This window comes from Neolamprologus multifasciatus, chromosome 6 (genome assembly GCF_963576455.1).
Source record: "Neolamprologus multifasciatus chromosome 6, fNeoMul1.2, whole genome shotgun sequence".
NCBI classification, from domain to species: domain Eukaryota; kingdom Metazoa; phylum Chordata; class Actinopteri; order Cichliformes; family Cichlidae; genus Neolamprologus; species Neolamprologus multifasciatus.
The window spans coordinates 28,080,629-28,099,400 of NC_140444.1; the positions used below are offsets into that span (position 1 = coordinate 28,080,629).

The 18,772-nt window shown below is 38.7% G+C and overlaps 2 protein-coding genes across 4 annotated transcripts in view; both read left to right on the forward strand.

The window, feature by feature from the left end:
- Window positions 1–18: 18 nt before the first annotated feature.
- Window positions 19–15,584, forward strand: mnd1 (meiotic nuclear divisions 1 homolog (S. cerevisiae)). The gene is made up of 8 exons (XM_085162589.1): window positions 19–645; window positions 1,123–1,188; window positions 1,681–1,738; window positions 4,234–4,382; window positions 5,816–5,890; window positions 5,986–6,100; window positions 12,728–12,772; window positions 14,374–15,584. Exons 1-8 carry the CDS (start codon window positions 643–645, stop codon window positions 14,478–14,480), a joined length of 618 nt encoding a protein of 205 aa, XP_085018715.1. The 5' UTR covers window positions 19–642; the 3' UTR covers window positions 14,481–15,584.
- Window positions 15,585–17,190: 1,606 nt separating this feature from the next.
- The window catches only part of tmem131l (transmembrane 131 like), a 33,035-nt gene continuing 31,453 nt past the window's right edge, over window positions 17,191–18,772 (forward strand). For all 3 annotated transcript variants that reach the window (XM_085162579.1, XM_085162580.1, XM_085162581.1), the window contains exons 1-2: window positions 17,191–17,394; window positions 18,152–18,225. In XM_085162579.1, coding sequence (XP_085018705.1) covers window positions 17,271–17,394; window positions 18,152–18,225 — 198 coding nt within the window. In that variant the 5' untranslated portion in view covers window positions 17,191–17,270. The remainder of the gene's footprint in view (window positions 17,395–18,151; window positions 18,226–18,772) is intronic.

An 18,772-nucleotide genomic window follows, 5' to 3' on the forward strand; every position in this document is an offset into this window, starting at 1 on the left:
TCACTTTAATCTTATGGCCCCAAACAGTTTTTAGTCTTTGGCTGCAGATAAAGCCTTTAAGTCTACTCAACAAACGCCCCTTTTAGAGGAACCGCCCAAAGAAAGCCAGGGTGTGGATATTTCTGACCATAGAAGGTTTTTGTTGATCAGGGCTGTCTGCTTTGGCCTTTTATTTCATCAGACGACAGGGGGCGCTATAAAGCCATAAGCGGAAGCCAAAAAAGAGTGCTCCTCCCCAATACTGCCTTCATAAGCACTCATAATCCGGATACTGTTAGTTTTTTATTGGTAAATCAGGATTGAGAGAGTTAGGGGAGTGTAAAAGTAGTGCTTCAATTTAACAGTAAATATTTTTAATGCATTCAGAATTTTGGAATTATTATTGATGCTGTATCTCTATCAAACAGACAGTAACTCTAAGCACACAAAAAAAATCTGGTGACTTGGTGAGTTTTGAAGTTCCGTAAACGCAACATTGGTACGTCACAGCCTTCCGCGGGAAATTCGCTAATGCTGCGTCCCCGCTCTGCTTATACGACGCCTAATCTTTCCTCTTTACATTAAAAACAACAGCCCTGTGTTACCCTCAGGTGGCTAAAACGTTCATCTTAGTGGTCGTTGTTGGTGAGCTCTACATCAAAAATGGTAAGCAGAAGCGCACCTTAACCTGCTATACCTCCTGTAAAGACCACCGGCGTTTACGTAGTTGTTTGCTATCATTTGTAAGCTAGCTTATAGCTTAGATAAATAGACAGTTACTTTATTGATCCCACAAGGGAAATGATTGTGTTACAGCAGCATGTTAAAGAGTAAAAGCTTATACCCTATCGCTAACGATACTTTCACAAAGCAGCATTTATTATTTCACATCATACATTTGGTAAACGGCTACAAACTTTACATTACCTGTCATTGGACCAGTCATACCCCTGCTAGCTGTCTATTTCATTTAGTTACTTCACAGTGAACCACTGAATATATAAGCAACTTGTTTAGATGAAATATTTCAAGAGGTCATTCTTCTAATCTCTATTACCTTTGGCTCCTTGTTACTCGTAAATAATAAGTGTTAGTAACTCAGTGCCTCAGATATAGATTAATAACATTAACCCCCTGTTACAGTCAAAGAAGAAAGGACTAAGTTTGGAGGAGAAGAGAACTCGCATGATGGAGATTTTCTTTGACTCTGTGAGTTTTACCATCGCAGGTGACCCAGCCTCCATATCCCCACTGCTCTGTCCTACTGTGTGTCCTATTATTCATACTGGTCATTGCTGTTTTGTGATTATTTTCAACCATTGTACATGCGTGATGTAATACATCCCTTGACTAAACATACCCCCACCCCCAGGCAGCAGATGACGTGTTTGATTAAATGTTTAAATTCATGCACCATAATATAGAGTTAGAAACTTGGTTTTCAACATTTAAATCGGCAATAAAAAAAAGTGCAGAAAATGAGATACTTAAGCAGTCCTTAACATGGATAAACCACAAACTAAAATATCCAGAAAATCAATTTATTTTCTGTTTATGCAAATGTTATTTATGTTACCATCCAGAAGCAGTTCTTTGAGATGTAATAGTTTTTAAATAATTTCTTTCTCTGTGATATTGTAGTTTTTATTTTGTTTGTTTGTTTTTTAAATCCTGGAACATGTTCTTGTGCTCTCTTCCCAGAAAGATGTGTTTCAGCTGAAAGACATTGAGAAGATTGCCCCCAAGTCAAAAGGCATAGGTGAGTAAAGAACAACAGCTCCAATCGGAAGGTCAGTGGTTCGATCCCTGACTCCACTAGTCTGGATGTCAAAGTGTTAGCTGATTGGAGTGTGAGTGAAAAATTTGAAGCTTCTGTGTGTGAATATTAGTCAAAGTGCTCAGGCTTAGAAAAAAACTGTGTGTGTGTGACTGGGTGAAGTCCTCTGTTATAGTAGTTCAGTTTAAAGGTTGGTTCAGACTTCACTCTATTTTTAGAAGACACTTATTTTTCCTAGACCAGACTTTCTTCTGATTTTGTTTGTGTATATATCCCCTTACCAGAATTGCCTCATATTTCATTCAGCCAGATGGCTCGTGAGGTGATCTTGCTGCTGTGATATTTGTTTGTAATAAACTCAGAGGAAAAGGAAACAGCTGGATGCAACAAACAAATCTTCAGTCACTGTTTTATCAAAATGTAGGTTCTTGTCATTTCTGATGAGTCTTGTTAAGAAAACATTTGACTATCCAGCTGTACTTTATAATATATATATATATATATATATATATATATATATATATATATATATATATATGATCTGTGTGCACCTTCTTCAACTAAAGCAGCACAATCTGTGTGTTGAATGTAGACAAAGCCTGACTTTTGCCAGTTTGTATCATATTTATTTCCCCATGAAGGTCTCACTTTGAGACTTCTTCTTAATGCGTGTGTGGTTAGTTTAGGCAGAGTGAGATGGGTCGAAAGCGGGTGCCTCACACCAAAGTGTTAGAGTTAGCGGGCTCTTCTTCTTCTTCTCTTTTTTTTTTTTAAAGTGAGCTGAGCAACTCACAACTCACAATGATGCACAAGAGGCATGCACAATCAGATCTTGTGCCTGTCTCTGCATTAATGTTACTTCATAATCATTCTGCTTAAAAGTTTCCTTTTTAATAAAGTGTATAGATTGGGTTGGATCAGGTGACCCAGAATCCTCCCTTAGTTACGCTGCAGTAGGCTTAGGCTCTCCATGATGCAATTTGTGTTTCTTCTTCACTGATCTTTTTTTCCTTCATTGCGTTTACACACCAGTCAGAAGTTATTATTATTATCTGTCTCTATTCCACAGTGTGTCTTTTGTCCTGTTTCTTCCTATCGAAAGGGAGTTTTTCCTTCCCACTGTCACCAAATGCTTCCACTTGTGTTTTCTCTGTATTATTGTAGTCTTTACCTTACCTTGAGGTGACCATTGTTGTGATTTAGTGCTATATGAATAAAATTGAATTAAATTGAGTCTTGTAAGTGACCCGTAAATGTTATTAGTGCAAGACTGATATCCGAAATGATAGAAAACTGACCAGTGTGTTCGTCCAGGCATGATTAATGGGAAGGAAGAATTAGAGTATGACAGAAAAATGACAAATAGATGGAGATAATTAAATACCATAAGGACAAACAGCATCAGCGTGCACTGCACATTTATGAATTCTTAAAAACATTGTGGTGACATGCTTACAGAATTGCCATGGCAACCAGGACGGAGCTATTGCCAACTTTAGTGTGTGTAAGCAGAACCAAACCTATCAGTAGCAGAAATCATTTAGTTCAGAGGCTTTTGGAAGCTTTTGGTTCTGCAGCCTGACTTTCTGATGGTTGAGGCAAAATTTCCAATAATACAAAATTAGATTTTTTAGGTGCTAAATCGTCTTGAAGAATGAAATTCTTGAGCGTGTTCGACTGAACAAAGGAGAGATTCTGTTTTGAAATGGACACAACATTAATCTAAAGAAACTGGATCTCGTTGCCATGATTAAAAGCACATGTTTCTGACCCCTGTTATTGCGTCATGGGGGAAGGGGCAATAAGAGATTTACATTGTGGGGGACGCTTTCCTGTAGAAGGGTTGGAAATGTGACAAAAGGGGCTAGTTGAATAGGAGGGGGGGAGTGGTAATAACATACATAGGAGTCAGAATAGGATGAAGCTGCTTGAATCTTATAGATAAAAAAAGAGAAACGAGCACTTATGGACTTTGGTTAATCCATACACAGTGTTCCCCATTTTCCATCCAATTCTTTCTGCTGCTGGGTCCACATCCTCTCAGCAGATAAGCTCTTTCAGTTAAACAGTGGAGCAAAGCGTGTAGGAGGAGCACATTTCACCGCTGACACTGTTCAAGATGTAGCTTGTGCTCTGTTACATCCTCTCATGCAGCGTTCACTCAGATCTGTATGAAACAGCCAGATAGGCTGCAGATGTGTGGGTTTGAGTTTTGTAATTTGAGCAGCATACATTTCCAGCAGTAAAAAGTGAGACCTTACTTGTAAGTCCTCTGCAGAGTGCACTGTCAATTCCAGCATCAGATGCGTTTTATATTTACAGATATAAAGGCTACAGACTGCCTAGCTTGTACGGGCCGTAACTCAGTTTTAAATCAGGAGAAAGCACCGTACTCAAATGGCATCAACTCCACGGGCGTGCAGTTGAGCGCTGGAGAAATAAACACCATTTTAATGTTTGTGCTCTGCTGATTTCAGCTCCCATGACTGTGAAGGAAGTGCTGCAGAGCCTTGTCGATGACAACATGGTGGACTGTGAGAGAGTAGGTACATCCAACTATTACTGGGCCTTTCCCAGTAAAGCCTTACACGCTCGCAACCACAAACTGGAGGAGCTGCAAAAACAGGTGAGCTCAGTCCCTTCTAGTCTGATTTCCAATTAAAGGTCGCATCAAGCATAAGCGCCACAGCAAAAAATGAGAAGGGGTGATTTTGGTTTCACAGGTTGATACTTGGGTACTTCTGCCTCGCAGTTTACAGTAATAAGGTCAACAAATGAGGTCAACAGTGCCTGGAAGACACTTCTGCTAATAGAGGGTCAAAAAAGAAATGGGAATAAAATGCAAATGAGCTGCTGATTAAACAGGAAGCTTGTCAGAGTTTGTTTTATATCTTAGTTGTAGGTCATTCCATCTCAAATCAGCTACGTTTTTAGAACTTTTTCTGCTCGACTGTCTCTGGCTTGAATACAAATCTTATGGTCCAAATATATTTGCACATGTATAATGATTGTAGCTTTATATATCTTATACATTTCAAGATATAGGTGTTTTGTTTTTTTTAATGGTCCATTGACCCACTTTCAGGCAATTTTCTTTGCACATTGAAATCTGAGGCAATTTTTGGACACGAATATCTCAAAACCAATTAAAGTCTGAAATTTTAACTCAGACATTTTTTGATGTATCTGTCCCATATCACCAATCCTGGTTCATTTAGATGGTAAGAAATGGCAATAAAAATGCCTTTTATAGTTAGTATCAGTATTATGTATGTTTTCTTTTGTCAGCTATGTCATTTAAAAAAAAAAATCCACATTTAAAAATGATCCCCAGTTGTAGCTAATAATAAAAATCATGGTATTCATTTATGTGAGATTTGTGTTCACCACCGTGTCGTCCTCTTTGATGACCCACTTCCCTCGACTGTTTCGCGGCTGACAGATGGTGTGAGGGTGGCGGCTCCTCAGAGAACATTAGCCACCAGATTTCTGGGACAGATCTTAAGCAGCAAGCGCTCACTAAATAATGACGATGTTTGGTTGTACCGCATGTGGTGACAATATAGCGCTGTTTATGCGATATCACAGCATTTGGTCACTGAGATCATCAGACAGATTTTGCAGCAATGCTTGATGTTTTAAGTGGAAGGACGAGAGTAAAGTGTCGACTGTGTGTAAAATGATGAGGTGCAATTTAAAGTTAGAATAAAAGCCAGCTCCCTTTTGCAGCCACATTAATCATATCGTATGATTGAACTGTAAAGTTAACAACACTGTAATTGGCTAAGAGTTTAGTACGGGTAAGCATTTGTGTACCATTAAGATTTTGTGATTGTATTTATTGTATTAATCGCTTACAAGGGCTCCAGTGTTGAGTTGTTTCAACATATTATTGGGCGGTCTCAGTAATTATTGCAGCACTTATCAGTAGAAACATCAATGTTGTTAACAGCAGAAGTGGCTTTACTGTTTATTTATATCACAATTCAGGAAAATCTCAGTTATCTGCTGATTAGTACTGTAAGAAAAGCTTTAACGTGATGCTGTTGTACTTTAAAGATTTCTGAAGCAAAGCAGCGGAAAGCATCCCTAGAGAAAGCGGTCGAAAAGGCAAAAGTGGGGCGCCAGGATACAGTAAGTATACAAAATTCAAACTTAAACCAGTGAAATAAAATGAATATCATCCCTTTAATGCACTGAGCATGTGAAATCGCTGTTTGTCTTTGCAGAAGGAAAGAAGTTCTCTGCTGAAGGAGCTGCAGGCTCTGAGAGAGGAGCGCACACAGCTGCAGGCCGAGCTGGAGAAGTACAGAGAGTGTGACCCTGAGGTCGTCGAGGAGATGAGTGAGTACAGCTGCAGACCTACTGGTTTCTCAAAAAAGGTCACTTTTAAATTATTGCATCAATCGTATCACCTACAGTTACTCATGGGAGGCATGGAGCCCCGTGTGAAGCTTTAAATATCCAAATGTGAAACTGACCTATGCTGGTGAAGTCATATTTGATGTTAGAGTCATAATAGGCTGCTGCTGTACTTTGTTCTCTATTTGTCTTTAAATATTTTATCACAAGCTTTATAGCTGTTGGATTCTTTTACATCATAAATTAAGTTTGATTTTTCTAATCTGTGGGATTACAAACTGCTACATCACTAGATGCTAAGTTAACACATGTAGAAGGAAAAACACCCGCATTATTACTAACCAACTTTCTATTGTTTGCAAAGGACGTTCTTTAGCAGCTACCACGGTTGTATTCACCTAATCTTACTGTGCCAAATAGCTTAAACAAGGTTGTTGGGTGTGTACCTGCTGCGCGAGACACCAGTGAGTGTACTGCTGAGAGCAAACATGTCAAGCTGCAGGGTCAAACATTCTCACGGTTCAAATTAAGAGACTCAGGAAGTGAAAAATGGTCACAAGTGGCCACTCACCTTGCTTTCAGGATATACTTTCTTAGATATAAACCTCAGACTGGTTAAGTTGTTGCAGTTAGGTAAGTTTGAAAAGTGTAACTCTTCTTGCAGACGCAGAAGTTTGAAAGTTTTTATTGCAGCCAAATGAACCTTATTACCTCAGCTCACAGGGCTGGTATTAAAAAGCTTTTAAAATATGAAGGCCTTGGAGTCTTTTGCTGGCTGTTACACACCCCTTACATAAGGGAACCACAAACAGACACAGCTATTGATAGTATTGCAAAAATCTGACAGTGCTTTGTTTTCATGCTACATCTGACCAGCAATATGGGAGGTGTGTTCCTTTATCTGCTCATGTGACTGGTGGTGGTGTCAGACAAATATCTGGGCTATTTACCTGCACCTCCCAGCTTACCAGTTTTTTTCCACTCCACCGTGACAACACTGTGATGTACTGATGGCCACATGACCGTGCACATTACTTATGACCAGTCTACCTGAAATGAGATGGAGAGGCATCATTGCTGCCGTTGCATGTAACCTAAAATGTCGAATTTGCAGCCGTTTTACAGTCGAGCCAAACTATGGTCAATGTTGAAGCAAAATTTTATAAAAAAAATTCTGGCTTTTTAAATAGGAGTGTGTTTGAAAAGTAACAATTCTTTGTTTTGCTTATAATTGACAATTTTTATTGAGTTATTTTTAAAAACATCAAAACAGGGCAGGTCAAAGGCGCTGATATAGACTGAGGTATATGAGGCAATTTGTACTTTATTATTGGGTAATATTCATTTGCCAGATGTCCAGTACACGCTGTCCGCTTCATATCAAGTTATGTTTTCATTTTGTCTTTGGATATGAACTCACCGTTACTGTCCCATTGCTCTATGATAATCTCAGTGTTACTGACACTGACAGGCAACAGTGTTGCATCATTTGTTCAGTCCACATTTTCAGTATCTGAGTTTGAGGTGTTTTCCAAAACTTACAAATTACTTTGGCACAAGTCACTAAACCGACTGGCAGTATCGCCATTACATACGTATTCAGTAGGGGTGCAACGATACACAAAATTCACGGTTCGGTTCGATACTTTGGTGTCACGGTTCGATATTTTTTCGATACAAAAAAAAATGTTCATGCCTTTTTAATTTGTCATTTATTAAAATTATAAATATATATTTTAACTCAAAAGTACAGTTTTTTTAATTTAATGTTGCTGAAACAACAAAGTAATAAAAAAAATTAATATCTGATGGAGGAATCACTCATCTTTGGAAAAGAGAGTTTATTACAGAGAAATGGCTCTTTCCAAAATAAAAGCTATACTATACGCTTCTTCTGGGCTATATTCTCAGCAGCATATTAAACATATCAGGTCCCCATAAGGAGAATCATGTGCTAACGGCTGTCTAAATGACCCGGGTAAAGTTTGTAGCATGCGTGCTTGTTGTTTTTGTCTGCTTCCACTTGTCTCTGCACTAGGATGATGTCGGAGTAAATGTGCAGTCATATTCGTTGTGTTCCCACTAGTGCTGTCAGCATTAATCTGAAATGACGATAACGCCACAACACGGCAAATCTCTGTTAGCGAGCTACCATGGATCGCCCCGTGCATAGGGCTGGACGGCCAACACGTTAACGAGCTAACCTGCTAACACACTAGTTCCCACCAATGTAATTGAGCATTGCGTGGCACATCCAACATACTGTTTTACTTTTGTCCATGACGCGCTTACCTTCAGGGTCACACGTCACATGAAAACCAAAATAGTTCCAAACGCCAGATCTGAATGAGGGTAGGGGAGGTTCAATTTGCCATGTTGCAATGAGCTTAACTTCTGTCTCGCTAGCTTGCCCTGCGCTCAGTGAATCTGCGTTCGACTACTCCGCCTAGGCTGCACTGTCGAGCACAGACCCACTGAGCGCTCAACACAGACAGCATCGTCAGAAGGAAAGTTGATAAAATAAATTAAAAATTTTGTATTGTTCGATACATATGCGTACCGAACCGAAAGCACTGTATCGAACGGTTCAATATCGATACGAGTATCGTTGCACCCCTAGTATTCAGGTGTGGTAGGACACCACTTTAACCATCGGCCTGTAAAATAGTACCTCTTTCTGTCTTACATCTCTAGTATAAATTATCCTTAACTAAAACAATTTTTGTGTAATCTAGAAGGATGATGCTAATACAAATTAATTATTTTATTGAAAAAAATAATGATGGAAAAGTCTCTGACATTTCATTGGCCAGGATACTGATTGATGAGAAAATGAATCAGTGTTAAATCCCTTTTATAGTACTTGTTGTGTAAGTAGACAACACTTTGGTCAATCTGTGTTTTAAAATGTTTTTAAATGTGCTTATAAAAAAATTATTGATTGAATTGATAGTGTTATTGACAGAGTACAGTCAAATGTTAAAGGTGAGTCCACACATGCAGCAATTCGCTCACCGCACGTCGCTTTGAAGCTGACAGTTTGTAGCTAGCTGCATTCTGGCCTTCAGTTGCCTAGGTAACCTTCAAATGTATTTGTCACCTTCGTCCTGCTTCAAGTTAAGACACGTTTATCTAATGGCCCGCCCACTTCGTGTTATCACTGGTTTCATTTTTTTGTCTTTTTTTGTGTGTGTGTGTGTGTGTGTCGTCCCCCTCATAGTTGCTTGAAGTCACCAAATGTTGTGGGCTTCTTGTGTTGTCTCTGTTTATTAGATGGTAAATCTTGCTATCATAGAGGCCATAATGTTTAATAAATTTAATGAAGGATTGTTTTAAACTAGGCAGCTTTTAAAAATCTTGTCCTTGTCTTATTTAAAGGACAAAAACACCTCCCTGTTTGATTTTACTCAGATCAGCAGCACTGCAGTCGGTGCTTGAAAATGGTTGTACAGTTACTTTCACATCTCAAAACCAGTAAAATTGAACTTCATGAATTCTCAGACTCTCTTTAAAGCACAGGGAGTCTGGAGTTGTTTGTAAAGAGGCAACACAACCACGTTGTGGGCTTGCTCGCCTTCACATGCTGGTTTAGAAACCTTATTTTGGGTAGTGTATGAAATGGACCACGGTTTCACCCCTGGTATGGTGCGTTACAATGGCCAAATGATTTGAACTGAAGCTGAGTCAAACTTTCAAATCTGAGCAGAAAGACAAAGTTAATCAGGATAAAACAAGCAGTTTAAATGTTTCTGAGAAAGTCACTTTGATCATAAATGACTAGGATTGTGTTTACAACACAGGTTTTAGCACATAGTTCCTCCTTAAATTATATTTTACCTGCTTCAGGAGCAATAAATATTATTTATATTTTAATATGTAAAACAATAGTTATACCATCAGTGGTGCATTTGAAGGAGGATGGAGTAAGGCCAGTTATCTTAAATCTTTGTAGATGGATCATTATGAGTACATCTCACATAGATCGTAGTGATGTTGACACAAAACAGTTCAGCAGGCAGACTGAGAGCAAACTAGCTCGCCATTACAGTTAAATTCTTTTTTCTACTTTTACTGTTGCCACATGTCTACAGATCTTATTTGTGTCTTTTACTGTCAAGTTTACCACACAGAGAGCTTTGTTAACAGATGACCATCAGCAAAGCGCGAGAGCAGTATCCAGCTGTATGATATTATGTAATGTCTGCTGCTCAAGAGGATCAGACTGAACTTGCAGAATGAGCTCAGACTTGTTCCTGCATATGTGATAGCTGTGCACATGTAGGCTCATTAGATATCTTCAAGGGCGTTGCCCATGCTGTTATTGACAGGATTATTATTCACCTGTGAACCATTATTTGCCTTTTTTCTTTCTTTCTTTCTTTTTTTGATTTGTAGTAAAGTAGTTGTAGGAATAAGGAAAATTAGAAAAGAGAAATTACCAAGTTAGATATTATAAAGGAAGTCGGGCGACGTGCAAGAATGCTGAAGTACCAGAAGTAAGTTTGCCCCAATTACCTAAACACAACATGCCTTTCCACATATTTACCAAGCTAGCAGCCAAGTGACAGAAACACTAACAAACACTAGGTACTAACAATAAATGCAACTTGGCTAAAAACAAAGCTTTCGTGCCTTCTTGTCTCTGCATGTTAAACAATGGTTCCCACACCCATAGATACCAATAAGTTTTGAATGAAACCATTAAATAGCCCAACAGAAACCATTCCAGTGTAATTGAGCCCAGACTGTATTTAAATAGGCCAATATTAATAATTAATGTCAGCCTAACAGATATTTAGGGTATCGGTGTGCTAGCAGCTCCAGCTCCATCGTTTATAATCCTCCACCAGTGTCTGCACCACATACAGCAGAGGACGCACCACAGCTAACCAGACGTGGGGGTGGATTTAATCGGTGTGTTCATTTTGTTCAGTTTGCAAGTAACCTGCTTTGCAAACCACAAGACAGAGTAAAGGCAAAGAAATCAGCATTTTTATATGTAATCACAGTAACAGGAAGTCAGACAAGTACAGATTTATTAGTGGGCTTATAGGTAATTACAACTATGATTTTTATTTATTTTTAACAAAGAAGATTTTTGGGGGGGAATCATCTTTTCTGTTTCTTCTATGTATTGTAATAAAGGTTCCTATGTTGCTTTGTTGCATATAAAGCAAAGTGCAGAACTTTTAATTATGTTAAACATTTTATATATTATTTGGCATTAGGTCCCATCTTAATATCCAGACAAGGGTGATAAAAAATTCTATTACTTTACCTTGTTTATCTACAGTTAACCGTTTTCTGTTGATTAGTGAGCAGGGGTCCTGCCAGATAAAGAAAAATAAGTTAAGTATTTAAGAAAATAAAAAGTGGTGCGTCTGTGAGCCTTGTCAGTCGATGCGTGAAACATTTCTACCTTGCACCCAGCAGCTATGTTTCCTTTAGCTACACACTTTTACCCATAAAGTGAAATCAGGTTCTCCAACTTTGAGTCAGCAATTGTTGAATTAATTCACTTCCTACTCAGATTTGTTTCTGGAGAAATTCAATTTTATTTTTACGCAATATCAGTTAAGTGTTGAAATGGTCCTCACGAGCAGTGTTTGTTCTGGTGATCCAAACGGATATTTTACTGGTGCTGAACATTTTCAAGCTTCCAGAAGGAAGAGAAACTCAGATCGGAGAGAAACTATCCAGAGCTGTTGGACTGAAATAATTTGTGCTGGATTCAAGCCTGTTGTAGAACAATTCACACTCATACAGCAGCCAGATTAATGTCTGTGAAAAAGGTTATCATTATTTTTTGTACTACTTGAATATGATGTGATTATTCCAGGGGAGTGGAAACTTGATGTTAACTGTGTTTTTATGCTTAATCTGAACTTCTCTCTGAGTGCTGTCCAGTGGGAACATATTGTTCAGCTCCGTTCTACTTTTTTACAGTATAAAGCGCTCTTTCAAGCGCCGCTGTAGCTGTAGGGGATGAGTAGGTCAGTGTCCACTTTAATTTAATAGGATACCGCCACTTAGTCATACAGCACAGCTGTGGCCATGCAACCATCACATCCCTGACCACCACTTCCTCCTCAGAGGGGATGGTTTGTTGCCAGCCTTCATTTGTGCTTGTGTTGCAAGCTTATTTTCCTCTTATTTTTTTCTTTTTTTTCCCAGCGTTTTTCCCAGTTTTATATAATCAACTAGACTTCCTCCGTGTCAGCTGACGTTTTCACATTAAGCATTTTGTTGCACAGTGTGTGAGCCTTGCTTGCAAACACCAAAGGTCATAAGAAACAAATCATAGGAAATAGCATTCAAAACATGTTACAAAGGTTATTAAATGTACTGAGCGCAAACAACACACCTCAACAGCAGCTGCAGCAACAGTGCAAACATGACACTTTTAATGACATGCTGAAGCAAAACTTGGAGTGATGTCATTGTAATGACTTCGTTGGGTGTTCATTAGATGCATTGAAAAAAACGTTTAAATGCTTTCCAGCTGCAAACCTGTGTGCTTTTGCACCGGGGCTCGCTTAATTTGTATCTCTATATAAGTGGTTACTGACTAGTTGGATGCACATACTAATCCAAAATTTTATTTTGCAGAAAAATCAAATGTTATAGCAAAAGAAGCTGTTTCCAGATGGACAGGTGAGTCTGCTAATTTATTTTCTTTCTTCTTTTTAAATATATATAGACATGTAATGGTCTGGACTTAAGCTGCAAGAACATAAAATGCCCAATATCTGGTTGTAGCGCTTGTTTATAAAGTAAGAGTTGTTTTATTTTGTAGTCACTATTTGTGGATTTTGGACTGCTGACTGTTGGTTGACCTTGGTTTACTCTTTTCTATTTGAAATTTCTGGTTAGTCAAAAAAAAAAAAAAAAGCTGGATGACAGTGGTCAGACTTTATCTCTGATTACTGTTTAATGCACGTAAAAGTGCATTAAAGTGAAATCTGTGAAGGCGCTTTCTAGTCTAGCTGTCGCTCTAAGTAGTCCGCGCTTATGCTCTGTGTGTACGTTTGTTGACTTGAGTGGTAACCTTGGACACAGCTGACCTTTAGGGATCATGGTAGCCATCGATGCCTGCGGTCTTTTGACTCTTTAGATCAACATTGCCTGCTGCAGGTCAACAGAGTGGTGTTGTCAGTTTTGGTTGGAGAGATTTTGCTTTGCTTTCATGGAAGGAAGCTCAGTTTAAAAAAAAAAAAAAAAAAAAGTGAGTCATTTCTGCCTCATTCACGATTAGTACTTCTCTTTTCTGAGCTGGACAGTATGAAACAAACATGCATAAGTGTTTCCTCGCAGTGCAGCTGTTGAATTTGCACAGTAACATCTTTTACTACGAGCTATAAAGTTCTCATGTTATGCCGTTAGAGCGAATGCTACTATTTTACCAGGTCTGGTCAGGGTTTGTGGCTAAACACTCAAATCAACACAGCAAAGCCAAATTTTGAAGGTTTCGTGGAAAAAGTAGCTGCAACTTTGCGCACCTTGTTTGTTTTTAAAACACTGCTGCTGTACGTTGGTCTGTTCATGAATTGTCTGCGGCTGCCCACACAAGCCTCGACACATTTAATCGCTTGTCATATCAAAACTGGAGAACAGTAAAAACTAATCCTCCAGAAGTGAAGTGAAAGGCATCACTAAAAGTGCAAGCCAACGTTCATTGGCTTAAGCTCCTGATCAGTTGTTAGTCTGCAGGAAGTTGTTCTGCTTTTGAAACTGGAGACTTCGGAGCTTCAGCTGCTAAAATGTTTTCCTGAAAGAGACATTTTGTTTTTAGTGAAACTGTTATTTTTATTGCTATTATTTAAGAATAGGACACAGGTATCTATAAAATGTTTTCTTTTTTTTTTCACATGAGGCTTTTAGGGTGAATTTACCACCATAAAACATCAAGATGTATTTAATTTGAGTTAGTTAAATGGATTATTATATATTATATTATATATATAGATTATACACATACATCATTAAAGAATTTGAAATTGTTAATGCTGGATGTGAAATGTCAAATAACAGTTAAGGGCAGTTTGTGTTTCCTAAATTTACATGATATTCACAAAACTGGGAAAACAGATCATCTAAATCTGCCGCACTAACCAGTCATAGTAACCCGGCTTTCTCTTTGCTTCTGAATGAGCAGTCCAGATTCCTTTTGCTGTAAATGTACAGTATATATTTGTAAATTGAGATTTCATTTATATTTCATGCGTTTAATGTTTCTATTTTACTCTTGTTCTCAGACAATGTTTTCGCCATAAAGTCATGGACAAAGAAGAAGTTTGCCTTTGATAACAGCCGCATTGATAAAGCCTTTGGTATCCCAGAGGATTTCGACTACATGGACTGACTGCCAGCATGTCACGGACGCAGCGATGGAGTAATGTGTTTCGGCCTCTGACACCTACCTACCTGGTCTCTGCATTTCTAATTCCTGTGCTGTGGGTTTCAGTGAAAATAAAAGCACCAGACGCTCCACTCACGCCCTCGGGTGGATTTTGAATAAGGACAGATGTCAGTGACTTTGCGGTGGCAGATGGACTTCATCAGTGGATATGTTACTTTGGTGCAACCAGAGAAGAGTCTGAAACGCCATTAGTGGCTGTGAGGGCTGACAGGGTCCTGTGATGAGCACAAGCTAGCAGCCAAAGTTTTGGGACACCTGTTTGCATGAAAACTGAGAGCTCCGAGTAGATGATGGAAAGGAATCGACACTTACTGCATTTGTGTTGCCAGTGGTCGCGTTTGTATGGTTTAAACAGATGGTTTGGAATCAAATGCTTGTGCACTTTTTCTTAGATATGTTCCTTTTCTCTCTCCCTCCCAGGAGTATTACAGGGCATGCTTTCCTAGTTGTATTATAATTACAAAGGTCAGTGTCAAGTTATCTTTGATGTTTTTGTTTCTTTTATAATCGTCACTGGAATTTTACAAAAGCGGCCCTGAAATTTTAGGGTTTTTTTGTTTTGTTTTTTTTTTCTTTTTTTTCAGGACTCACTTGCTGGATGATCAAAAAAGATCATTGCTGTCGCAACATGTCTAGAATGACTATTGACCTTCTTTTTTTGCTCCTTTTTTCTGTCAAACCAGATGCAAAATAGGCAGTTGTGTGTCTTGTTTACTCTGTGACCTAGTTGAGAAGGCCAATGTGTCTGGGTTCTTTGATTTAAATTTCAAATGAGCTCTGTGCTCATTTTGCTTTGCTCATCAGTTTCATTTATATTCCAGTAAATGAATGACATGCAAATGTAATATCTGATCTTTCGCCTCTTCTTCTAAGGTTTTTCTGCATTAATGAATGTGAGACAGATGTTAGTTACTAATTTAAAGGACACTGTTTTACTACTGTAAATTTAGTTAGTGGCATGATAAAGACTCATCTAATCCAGTCTCTATCCATGAACTGATGACTACAGCAAGGCTGGAACAAAATAAATAGTCGAAATGCCTAGCAGCAGTTTGTTTGAGGGAGCTGACACACCCACACAAGAATAACCTGAATGTATTCATGTGTGTACCTGCCCAACCTGTACTGTGATTCACGGGCCTGTTGGCTGTCACAACTCTGAGAACACTATGCACAGTTATTGGTAATCGCAGCTTGCAGTTTCTCCCGTTAAAACATGCCTGGCCCTGAAAAGAGACCAACAGAGCAGTACTGACACAAGGACTTAGCCCTCTCCCCATATGAACATATGAAACCAGAGTGGTGTAACTGGAGTGTAAAGGACTTTTATTACATGCATTTGCCTATGTTTCTGAAAAGAAGGTTTGAAACCCAGCCAATTTCTATTTTATTACACATTTCCAAATGCTCCTCAGTACCTTCTTCAACTCTCGATTTACATGCTGACACTACCAGTACAACAGTGTAAAATTCCTGCATTCAAATCTCACCTCAGTAAAAAGAATCGCACACAAATGAAGTGAAATATCCCCTGTGACTAAGCGATTATATTACGAATCAAAGTGTGGGTTGCTTTTTACTGCTGAAGAAGATCAAGGTGTGGGAAGTTACTGTTTGATATACAACTGCCTGCCAAGGCCACACAGGATTAATCTGGACGGGGGGCAAATATATTAGAAGACTATTTTTACACTGTAAAATCTTAATAATACTCAACTTGAAAGCTTATGCATTATTATATTATTACTAGCCTATTATTACTAAAGTGCTGTGTATGCTTATTAGATTAAGACACAAAGTTTCCTTTAAATATCTTGGCCTGAAATGAAACATTTATCTTAAAATTAAGTAGAGTTTAATGTATTTAGTCACTTCCCACTTGGAAATACTGTGCAACCAGCAGTTTTAGACGTATTTACTTACTGACACTAAGTAAAAGTAGCAGGACTGGAGAATACATCTGTAGTAAAAATGTCAAACACATTAGCAGAATATGGATTAAAAGGAATCAGAGTGAAAGGCTCTCTGTACCGGACACTAATATTTTTATTAGTTTAGTTGTATATGGTATAACATGAACCCTGACTCCATGTGTAAGTCATACTTTTATGTTCTATCGCATAAAGCCCAAGCAGATCTTATTTACAGATAGTATTTCCAGAATCTCAATTTTTCCACCTACTGTTAGTACGTGTATATTAAATTGACAGATCACGGCTGATCTACAATAGCATTTAAATGCTTTATAAGCCACTCAGCTTGAGATCTCCTGGTGTATTGCCATTAATAGCAGTGCATTTTAATTGTAATTTTTGTGTTATTTTTTCTGTACAAAGCCATTCAGTGGGGAGGGGAGCTGTACCCTCTGGGGATGTTCTAGCAGGGTTGAAGTGCAGATAAGTTTAACTATGTTTTAATTTCTAATATCAAATAGCAGCTCTTAACTAAAGCGAGTCAGAAATATCAGCATTTGATTCAATACAGCGTTTGATCAGTTGTTTCACCTCGAGTATTCGGCTACTTTACAGTTTTATGTAGGGTTGCATAAAGACTTGTTATTATTTTTTAATGGTATTTGTTGGCTTTCTACCTCGTGCCTCGCTGCAGTGCCTGTAGCCTGCTTGAGCAGGCGGGGAGGGAGAGAGGGAGGGAACTGCTGCTGCTTCTGCTTGCTGAGAGAAAGAAAGACCAACGCAGCGAAACACAAGGCAGGCTGCTAGCAGAGAGGGCAGCATGGCGGGGCTACAAGACTTCCACCAAGGCAGCCACTGTCACAGGAAAACGTGGATCAATATACTACTAGGAATACTACAGTTACTTTTACCCTGCGTCCAGCACGGAGGTGCTCAGCTCCAAGGTTTGTTATTCTCGTCTTTATTTTCCGCTTTGGGGGGCTGGTACGTTTACGCGACCGTTGCAGAAAAAAAAAGAGAAGAAATGTGCTTTAATTTTGCTAGGCTGTTACTGTGGAAGACGAGAAACTAGTTTAAATGTCCACAGCCAGTCTAAGTGTATGAAAAATAATGAAAATAAAAGTTAAAGTGGTGTTTTTATTTTTCTTTTGTTTTTACTCGGGAGAGGTTTGTAGCTAGTGCTTTATCACCCCGCTAATGTTAGTTCTTGCTAGCTTCCAATTCCCCTCTGCTGTTTGATTTAACGAAACTGAGTTGCTCAGACATGGAAGTAGCGGGTTGTCGAGACTTTGAACGTCCACTTAGCGGCTGTTACTGTAATAAATCTACGCGGTGTTGTAAGCTTCCCTTTACATGACCATACAGTCGTGTTTACTGCAGCAGCAGGGGAGATGTTTCCCCAAGTTCGTTAGCCACCGAGCTAACCCCCTGCTAAACAAGCAGCTAGCAAACAGCCTTTGTGAGGCTTCATTTCCTCACTTGCCTGTCATTCTCGTCCACTCCGTTTCCCTTGATTCATTCGTAATAAGAGATGATGCTACTGTGGCTTGGCAGGTTTAATTACTTATGTTATAATTATAATATATAATTATCTTTTCGGGTGCTTTGGATGCCTTTCCACCAGAGTGTGTTGTTTTCCATGTTGCCCAGTTTCCCAGGGCAGCACCTAACTGTTAATTTAATTTCTTGTTCCCTACAAAGCTCTGAGTCAGATGTCACCCAGCGTGGTCGAGGTCTGGCAACCAGAGGATGCAGAGCCATTAGTCCCGCTTCAGGTAGGTGCCTTCTAATTAGGGCTGGGTATCGTCACTGATTTCTAGAATCGATTCAATCCCGATTCACAGGGTCCCGAATCGATTTGATCCACGATTCGATTTAATTCGATTCGATTCGATTTAATTCGATTCGATTCACTTTGATTTGAATCTGGGAAATTTTGACAGTCAGAAATATTATAATTCAGATCAGTACATTTACATATTTTTGTATCTATAAAAAGGAAGCTGACACACCAAGACTTTATCAAAGGTGTGAGCATCACAGCAGAGGCCTTTGTGTCAAAGTAGCTGAGGATAAAACACAGAAAAACATGAAGGTGATTTTCCTGTTCTGGGATTTTATAAAAATTTTCTGCAGTAGATCAAAAACGAAAGAAAACCATTAATCAACACATGAACATTACCTCTGAAGTTACAGCGGTTTTATTAGAGACACGGCTGAGCGTTTTGCATTTTGCATAATTTTAAAAAGTTAAATTTGTTCGGTATTGAACGGCAGAAATTAGGTTTTATTTTCGGAAGTATATAAAACGAAAAAAAAAAA